The 9,986-nt window shown below is 35.6% G+C and overlaps 1 protein-coding gene across 1 annotated transcript; it reads right to left on the bottom strand.

Annotated features, from left to right (window-relative positions):
• Nucleotides 1-755: 755 nt before the first annotated feature.
• psma5 (proteasome 20S subunit alpha 5) lies at nucleotides 756-5,436 on the bottom strand. Its single transcript, XM_023297397.3, has 10 exons — nucleotides 5,337-5,436; nucleotides 4,974-5,024; nucleotides 4,519-4,585; nucleotides 4,274-4,400; nucleotides 2,930-2,997; nucleotides 2,738-2,845; nucleotides 2,552-2,610; nucleotides 2,352-2,454; nucleotides 1,358-1,444; nucleotides 756-1,148 (listed from the first exon to the last, which is right to left on the bottom strand). Exons 2-10 carry the CDS (start codon nucleotides 5,000-5,002, stop codon nucleotides 1,071-1,073), a joined length of 726 nt encoding a protein of 241 aa, XP_023153165.1. The 5' UTR covers nucleotides 5,003-5,024; nucleotides 5,337-5,436; the 3' UTR covers nucleotides 756-1,070.
• Nucleotides 5,437-9,986: the final 4,550 nt, after the last annotated feature.

The raw sequence follows: 9,986 nt of genomic DNA, 5'->3' as shown, positions 1-9,986 counted from the left end.
AGTTTTCTAAACTGTTTGAAGGTATTTAAATGAGTTCTTTTGCTCCAGGAACTTATTACATCTTTAGTTGCAACTGTGTTTCTATTTTTAAACCTGGACTCTAACTTGCATGACCACTTTTTTGAGGGATTGTTTGTTGTTTCTACCCTGAAACATAGATCCCTGAAAGAGGCAACAACAACAAAAAAAAATACTTAAGTTAATTTTAATATTAAAACACAATTTATTTTACTTCGCTAATAAAAAAATATGGCAAGAATGTGAAATGTGCATCCATATATAGGATACAAAAAATAACATAAGCTAGTCAAAGAATATATTCAACATCTGATTATTTGTAAAAAACAAAACTTATTTCATATTTAACTTTCAATATATATATATCTGATCTATACTTTAGGTGTCCAAACTAGTTCACCATGTATGTTTGACTGATGTTAATATTCACAGTGAAGAAAACATCTGCTGAAGCCTCACACTAAGCGATTAACAACTAACAGCTTGCATGTAATCTGTAGTAAAGGCAAATTGTGACTATATAAAACATATATATATTTTTTTTTACTAATATAAGCAATAAGAAGGATAAAGTTTGTTTTTAAAATATTTTTTTCTTGTCTGTGTAGCCTCTTGCCCATTACTTTGCTATTATGTGCTTGAAACTCCAGTAATTAACCCTGGATGCACAATACATTACCAACTGATATTAAACTACCAAACTTCAAACTCAAGAAAAGCACAAAAAAATGCAAAGAGTCAGTCATTTTCCGAATACAACAGTTTAATCGTAGTACTGATTCGTAACAAAAAATACCCCCCCACCCCCTACTTTATTTTCTTGTCCCTCAGTCCAGTGCTGGTCAGAATCATGTACAGAAACGTACAGACACTGAGAGACAAGAATTAGCACATTGCAAATAGAAACCTCTATCCAAAAGATTCTGAATGCAGCCAGAATGAGAATGTGCTGTTGGAAAGTTGAAGTTGTGTTGCGACATTCAGCCCAGGTACACTTCCACGTCCTCGCCCCTGCTGCCCAGAACTCCAACCAGGACCAAGTCTTTTCTGCTCTAGATGTCCTTGATTACATCCTCCAGCTCCTCTTTGGAATACATGTGGAAGGTCTTACCGGGCTCTACTGTCGCCAGCTGCAGACGACACACAGTTTAAGAATGCTTGCACATAAAACCAGGGATTGTAACTCTGGCAGTCATATGCTTGTTACCCCAAACAGAAGTCAAAATATCTGTAGTTATGTCATGTCATTTGAAATGGACATTTTCACTGATAAATCCAACCTTTAAGTGTCTACAAACACTGTGTAGTAATACATTCAAGAGTTCAAAGTGGAACAAACCTCGATGTTGGTGGCGTTGAGCTTCTCCTCCATCACTTGCTTCAGAATGGTGAGAGATGACTTGATGGCATCTTTTAATGTCATGGACTGTCAGAGAGGGGCACAGAAAGATACAACTTGCATGACTTAACGCTTAATAACTTTCACCTATATGTGATGACATCTGCTAAATTTTCAATTCATTATAAATTTTCTCTTAAACCCTCGAACAGCCATTTTTCTGACACAAATATATACCCACAGCCACTAGCAACCAGCACTTGCATGAGGTACAGGAAGTCATACATTAAAATCAAATTGTTTACAACCTTTTCATTGTATCGAATACAACACATATAAAATGATCTTAACAACCTTCATAGATCTCAAATGTGTTGGTAAAAATGCATAAATATTCTGTTTAGAGTTTCTACTTTCTTATCTTGCACACAGCTCGCTGTAACTTGTCAGAGTGACACCTACCAAACCTAAAATATTCAGCAGAGTAATCACTTATCACAGCCACATGTTTGTGGTTACCGCAGCGTGATTACTGTGTAAAGTGCACACCACTCCCCTCCACTGCTTTGTGGTCGAGCGCAGATGGACGGACGTGCTATCTTCTGCATTTTTGTGGGAGTTTTTCAGATAAAACTGCTCTGAATCTGGACAAACTAAAGACTCGAAGAGAATCCATAAGCTTTTTAAACTTATTTTCTTTTGCTACACCCATGAGCCAAAGCAGCTGAATGCTGACATTTTCCAAGAGTGCATGTTTGTGAGAGCTTTTGGTTTCACAAGTTGTACATTTGGCCTGGAAAACCATTTGTGTGTTTATAGCAGCAGAGTCCAGGCAGTTTAGGTAATTATATGAGATTCCATCATCAGTCCTAACTTCTCTGGGAACAGCTAAGTGGACGAATTCTAACTGCTGAGTCAGGATGTGCAGTCATGGCTCTCTAACAACCCGGGGCATGCATACATGGGTTACATATGAATATGCAGGAGTCAGTACCTTGTGGTACACCTCTTGGAGAGAGCTCTGTGCTCCCTCAGATGCAGAGCCAATGGCCCGAGCATCACACTGTACAAACGTTCCTGATGGGTCCATGTGGTAGCTGCATTAAACAAAAAAATGTTACGTTTCTATGTCTCCAAAATTACAAAGAAAACATCCTTTAAATTTGAGAATGTTGCACAATTATCTTTACATACAGCTGGGGTCCTTTTTCATCAACCCCACCAAACAGAAGCGCTACGCCAAAGGGTCGACTCTGGATGAAATATAGCCCCGGAAAACAAAGCAGAGACAGATAAGTACAGTTTATGTTAGTTTACTTGAACATCATCATACAGTCTACACTTGAAAAACACAATACGGAGATTAGAAAAGCGACTGACCATAGCACCAGGGTCAGCGTCCTCCTCTCCAAACTGCAGCGCCAGGTTGGACACAGCCTGAGTCACACTCTCCACTGTCATTGTCTCATTGTAAGTGAACCAGTGGTTCTAAAAAGGAACATTTAATTTAATTGCAAACAAAAACACAACCTCAGCAGACTGCTTTTATTACACTGTACTCAGAATTCATACCTGTGTTTCCACTCTTGCTTTGTCAATAAGAGTCTTGGCATCAGCTATCAAGCCACTCATGGCACAACCTTTGAGGTGGAAAGAAAGAAAGTTAAAAGTCTGTATGTCCCTAAAAGCCTTGACCGAAAGTAACAATCAACACTGTCAGCAGGGAGAAATGTAATGTCATTCCATGTTATCTGAGGGAACATTATTATTTGAGAATGCACATGTAACCACTGCCCTGATCAAACTTGGAAGTAATTTATGGGAAATCTTAAACATGTGCATGCATTTGAAATGATTATGTACAACTCTAATGTAGTGTCCTTTAAATTTAAGTTTTTTACAACTGACACAGACTGCTGCTGTGAGTTTAAATTGAGAAGAAGCGAGACAATGCATTTCTAGACGTATCTTTAAGATACACTACTCAGTGACATTACAGTCTTCCCGATCTGTTGGCTCCAAATACAAAAACAATCACAAGGCAGATTTCATTAGGAATTTTTTCACAATAATTTAAAGTCATTTGGTGAAGCCCACAGAAGTATTGCTTTATAAAGAACGAAAATGTTCACCCTACAAATCAAAACACTGGAAGTGTTTAAACAGCAAATATATTTAATTTTTTAGCTGTACTTTAATTTAGGCAAGTTATACCATTATTAGTCCTATTTTTTTTCTAACATCACCTTATTTCTGTACACTTCATGTTATTCCACAATATCAGACATTATGATGTGCACTATGCACAAAATATTTAGACACTAAAACTAAATAAATGAAGCTATCAAAAATAATACTATGAATAGTGTTCATTTAACAGTTGACCCCTTACAAAGTGTAGTAAACAAAAAATCTAAATCCTATCCATATTTGCTGTGAGCATGTTGTCCCTTCAAGAAGTCTCACACTAATTCAATCATTTTGAGACACCACCTGCAGGAATCTGTTCTTTTGGTCACTGAAGTCTTCTAAATTTCTGGCTCTATCCTTGGTTATCTTTAGAAATTGGTGATGCCCACTAGCATCTAAAGTCTGGTTGTACAATCAGATGGCTCTTTGTTAAAGAATACACACTGTTTGCCTTTGTGACTTATGTTGTATTTAAAAAAATCCATGTTTTCTTTACTTGGCTTTAAGTTTAAATTTTTCCTTGGGTGTCAACGCAAAATATAATTTAGCTACCAATGCAACAATTAATTGAGTTAGTTGACTGACTGATTACGTTATCTTTGATGATATAAACCAGCAAATAACATTAAAATAACATATGTATTCTTAAGTCAGTGTCCAGATTTGGCATTCAACAAATCAGCATGTGTCCCTGTTAACTGACACTCAGTTTGTATTTCCACTTACCGATGTGACTGTCAATCTCCACGATCTTCTCAATGCTGTTGGGCTCCATCAGGGGAGAGGTGATCCTCTTCTCCACAGCCAGACACACCCCCTCTGATGTCTGGATACCAATGGCTGTGGAGCCCAACTGGGAGAGCAAGGCCAGAGCAAAGAAAACCAATGAGCTTGTATGCAGGACATTTGCTTTCAACTTTATTGTACAATAACACAGAGAAGTGGTTACCGCTTCAGTATGTAATACTCACTTTAATTGCCTCTATGGCATATTCAACCTGGAACAACCTTCCCTCAGGGGAGAATGTGTTCACACCTCTAGAAAATAAATGTGAAAATGGACAATAGTTAACAATGTTTTTTGAAAATACTTTGTCAACAAAAATTGTAGAATTACAGGTTTCAACACTTTAAATCGGGGTTAAAGGTTTCATTAAAAAGAGAAAAGGTGGTGATAACGAAAGTGAAAGCAAACTAACTTTTTTCTTTTTTTTTTACAGCTAACAGTTGGTTGCTAGCTGCTTGCTAACTACCAAAACAACAAAGTTACAATAAAGGTTATCCAAAACAGTACTTTCGGAGTGTTCTCATGCATCAGATTACATCATTGGCTGTGCAGACACTTAACACTATTCTGCTCTGGTTAGTGTGTTCATTCCCACTGAGAAGCGCTCAATAAATGACAAAGCAGTTGTGTTGTACCAACCTGTCATATTCCGATCTGGTCAAAAACATCTTTTACCGTTTAAAACAGGACCTACAAAGAGAAAGGAATTGTTTACAAAAGACTCCTGAACTGCAAAAACGAGCTAAAGCGAATATTATAGGTAAAGTTGAGTCTTTGATTTGAAGTTTGCCGTGACGCCGGGTGATCAGCTAGCTGGAGTTAGCTGCTGTATCGAGCAGGCGTGCTAGCTAGCAGGAACAGACAACTACAGGAACAAGAGGACGTAAAACGCTCTGATACGTCCAACATCAACATTCCGTCAATATAAAAAAGCTTCAAATATTATATATATGTAAATTCACGACACTGTTATAAATAACTGCACTTATGAGACTCATTTACCTTCAGCCACAAACCCTTGAATGAGTTCGCTAGTTTCAGGGGAAGCGTCTGGGGTGTAACATCCAAACGCGCCGGTTGTCAACAAATCGGAAACTATGGTTCCGCCTCTAAGGGGACGGTAGAAAAACAACAAAATTAGCGACCAGGAGAAATTGTGCTGCCATAAAATAACTTGGAAGTAATTTGTTTTATTTTATACAGTGCACATTTACTGTCATCTCAACACTGGTTAATGTTGTACAAGGTTAATTGTGGAATGAAACTGCATTTCTTTTCAGGAACCATGACAGGACAAAGTACACACATCATTTAAACAGAACACGTATCATAAAAGAATCAGACCTCATTGCATGCAAAAAATGAGTAAGCATAGTGCTTCAGGAGTATATAAAAATTGCAGCTATAATAATTATAATGACAATAAGCTGTTGTTGCTTTCGGCAATGTATAGGGGAAAAAAAAACTAAATAAGCTATCTGCTATAAAACGTAATATTAACAACCCTCCACTACTGCGTGTTAAAGAGTGGTAGAAAAAAAATCTACTGTATTAAAGGGATGGGAAGGATATATCCGAGAAATAGTATCTGGTGTTGTATAAAATTGTGTCATTTCCCCCCTTACTTTTTAATTGAACTTCATTTCACCTAATTTTTTTTCTTTTTTGTCTTGTGAGCTACTTTTTCAAGTGGAAGACTGAAAATCAGAATCAAAATCGGTCCATTAGATTATCACTTACAAGGAATTTGACCTGCTGCTTCTAAACATAAGAGTAAACACTGACAAGTTGAACATTTAAAGAAGGATAAACGATTTTGAAAACATAAACAGCAAGTGTTAGAAGATAAATAAGATAAACAAGTGTAATAAATCAAAGCTATTATAAGGTAATACAATAAAATGAAAAAACAGATGTACAATGTTATTTATGTGAGACTAGTGATGGCTGATCGAGGCTTTGTTGAACCTTCGACACTTCATTCAAAACATGGTTCATTACTCGAGGCCTCAGTGACACACAGTGCTCGAGTAGGACATCTAGTGGTCAATAATATGAAGTGCAATCAAGACGTGGTCGTTGGTTCATGGATTGTTTTGGATTTGATTCGCCATGCACACATTCCTGTTTGACTACACTAGATGATTGTATGGGTTGTAGTGGACACAAAAATAATATTACTAGTAATAATAATGACAATAACTATTGAAGAGCACGTTTCTTATTTCCCATGTTTGTCTGTATCCCTATATACTCTTTGCTTATATTCTGTGTTATGAAACATTTAAACGGTGCTGCTACATTCATGAGATGCTCTACAAATACAGACTGATGTCATTTTCACATGGGGCTGGTGCAAATAAAGATTTTATGGATTATTATGGATTTTGGCAAAGTATGTCTTGGGGTTTATTGGTAAAGAGGTCAGTAAAGAGGGTGTGCTTATGTAACTGGTTATGAGGTTTTATTGAGAAATAATTTATCAACAGTTTTGGGACCACTGTTCCCTCTAAGCTGCGCGCGATACTTTTTTTTTTTTTTTTTTTTGCGCATTTATCATCTTTTTTTTTTTGCCATTTTCGAGTTTTTTTTAACTTGAGTCTCGACTCGATCGTTTTTTCTCAGGAGGTTGGACTTTAGCCTTTGTGCTGGAGGGTTGAACCCTCAGTTCCAAGACTTTCAAAGCCTCCAGACCTCCCGAGTCCTCAGGACCTGAGCTTTCACACAGTCTGGGGGCTGAAATTTTCTAAGTCCCACAGTAGTTCTCTGTTAGATTGAACTTCCAGACAGTCCAAGGACTGATATCTTCCTGAGTACTTCTCTGTTAGTTTGAACCTTCAGACAGTCTGAGGACTGAAATCTTAAAAGTTCTTGAGTAGTTCTCTGTTAGTTTGAACCTTCAGACAGTCTGTTAATGTTTCGATTAAATCTTTAAGGTTTTTCTTTTTAAATGTTTTACCACCTTTTAATGTTTAATTTTCTTTTTAAATCCTTCATTGTATTTTCAGTGTAATTCCTATTTGAACTTTTATTGTCTTTAAGATATATTTTTCTAATTAAACATATAATTTTTTAATTAAAATGTTTTGTCTTTTTAAATGTTTAATCTCATTAAATGTTTTTGTATTTTTTAAATGTTTAATATTCTTGTTTAATTGTATTTTTTAAATGTTTAATTATCTAAAATATTTCATCTTTAATGTTTATATTTTTGTTTAAAAATTTTTTTAATTTCATAATTACATGTTTTGTATCTTCTGTTTAATTATCTAATTAAATATTTTGTCTGTTTAATAGAGTTAAACATTAAATTACATTAAATTATTAAACAGACAAAATATGGAATGAGATAATTCAACACATACAATACATGTCATTATGAAATTAAACAAAATTTTTAAAATACAAATATTAGAAATTACAGATAAAGTATTTTCCATCATTAAACATTTAAAAAATACAATTAAACAAGAAGAATGTTAAACATTTTTAAAAATGCAAAACATTTAATCAGATTATTAAACCCTTAAAAAGACAAAACATGGGTGCCCATATAGCTCAACGGGTTAAGCGGGTGACCATGTACAGGGGCTGGTCCCTGACGCAGCGTCCCGGGTTCGAGTCCCGCTAGTGGCCCTTTGCTGCAAGTCTTCCCCGACTCTTCTCCCCCGTTTCCTGTCTGTCTCTCACTACACCTATCCAATAAAAAGACAAAACATTTAATTAAAAAATTAAATGTTTAATTAGAAAATTATATCTTAAAGACAATAAAAGTTCAAATAGGAATTACACTGAAAATACAATGAAGGATTTAAAAAGAAAATTAAACATTAAAAGGTGGTAAAACATTTAAAAAGAAAAACCTTAAAGATTTAATCGAAACATTAACAGACTGTCTGAAGGTTCAAACTAACAGAGAACTACTCAAGAACTTTTAAGATTTCAGTCCTCAGACTGTGTGAAGGTTCAAACTAACAGAGAAGTACTCAGGAACTTAGAAGATATCAGTCCTTGGACTGTCTGGAAGTTCAATCTAACAGAGAACTACTGTGGGACTTAGAAAATTTCAGCCCTCAGACTGTGTGAAAGCTCAGGTCCTGAGGACTCGGGAGGTCTGGAGGCTTTGAAAGTCTTGGAACTGAGGGTTCAACCCTCCAGCACAAAGGCTAAAGTCCAACCTCCTGAGAAAAACGATCGAGTCGAGACTCAAGTTAAAAAAAACTCGAAAATGGCAAAAAAAAATAGATGATAAATGCGCAAAAAAAAAAAAAAAAAAGTATCGCGCGCAGCTTAGAGGGAACAGTGGTCCCAAAACTGTTGATAAATTATTTCTCAATAAAACCTCATAACCAGTTACATAAGCACACCCTCTTTACTGACCTCTTTACCAATAAACCCCAAGACATACTTTGCCAAAATCCATAATAATCCATAAAATCTTTATTTGCACCAGCCCCATGTGAAAATGACATCAGTCTGTATTTGTAGAGCATCTCATGAATGTAGCAGCACCGTTTAAATGTTTCATAACACAGAATATAAGCAAAGAGTATATAGGGATACAGACAAACATGGGAAATAAGAAACGTGCTCTTCAATAGTTATTGTCATTATTATTACTAGTAATATTATTTTTGTGTCCACTACAACCCATACAATCATCTAGTGTAGTCAAACAGGAATGTGTGCATGGCGAATCAAATCCAAAACAATCCATGAACCAACGACCACGTCTTGATTGCACTTCATATTATTGACCACTAGATGTCCTACTCGAGCACTGTGTGTCATTGAGGCCTCGAGTAATGAACCATGTTTTGAATGAAGTGTCGAAGTTCAACAAAGCCTCGATCAGCCATCACTAGTCTCACATAAATAACATTGTACATCTGTTTTTTCATTTTATTGTATTACCTTATAATAGCTTTGATTTATTACACTTGTTTATCTTATTTATCTTCTAACACTTGCTGTTTATGTTTTCAAAATCGTTTATCCTTCTTTAAATGTTCAACTTGTCAGTGTTTACTCTTATGTTTAGAAGCAGCAGGTCAAATTCCTTGTAAGTGATAATCTAATGGACCGATTTTGATTCTGATTTTCAGTCTTCCACTTGAAAAAGTAGCTCACAAGACAAAAAAGAAAAAAAAATTAGGTGAAATGAAGTTCAATTAAAAAGTAAGGGGGGAAATGACACAATTTTATACAACACCAGATACTATTTCTCGGATATATCCTTCCATCCCTTTAATACAGTAGATTTTTTTTCTACCACTCTTTAACACGCAGTAGTGGAGGGTTGTTAATATTACGTTTTATAGCAGATAGCTTATTTAGTTTTTTTTCCCCCTATACATTGCCGAAAGCAACACAGCTTATTGTCATTATAATTATTATAGCTGCAATTTTTATATACTCCTGAAGCCTATGCTTACTCATTTTTTGCATGCAATGAGGTCTGATTCTTTTATGATACGTGTTCTGTTTAAATGATGTGTGTACTTTGTCCTGTCATGGTTCCTGAAAAGAAATGCAGTTTCATTCCACAATTAACCTTGTACAACATTAACCAGTGTTGAGATGACAGTAAATGTGCACTGTATAAAATAAAACAAATTACTTCCAAGTTATTTTATGGCAGCACAATTTCTC

Source organism: Amphiprion ocellaris, unplaced genomic scaffold (genome assembly GCF_022539595.1).
Source record: "Amphiprion ocellaris isolate individual 3 ecotype Okinawa unplaced genomic scaffold, ASM2253959v1 Aocel_unscaffolded151, whole genome shotgun sequence".
Classification (NCBI taxonomy): domain Eukaryota; kingdom Metazoa; phylum Chordata; class Actinopteri; family Pomacentridae; genus Amphiprion; species Amphiprion ocellaris.
This window is presented reverse-complemented; position numbering and strand designations above follow the sequence as displayed.

Bases quoted from the DNA above. Each gene is read 5' to 3' on its own strand.
- psma5 (XM_023297397.3), bottom strand. From the start codon at position 5,002: ATGTTTTTGACCAGATCGGAATATGACAG. The intron at 2,998-4,273 runs GTAAGTGGAAAT...TCCACCTCAAAG, and splicing joins GGAGATTGACAGTCACATCG to GTTGTGCCATGAGTGGCTTG. The intron at 2,846-2,929 runs GTATGAATTCTG...GTTCCTTTTTAG, and splicing joins AAGCAAGAGTGGAAACACAG to AACCACTGGTTCACTTACAA.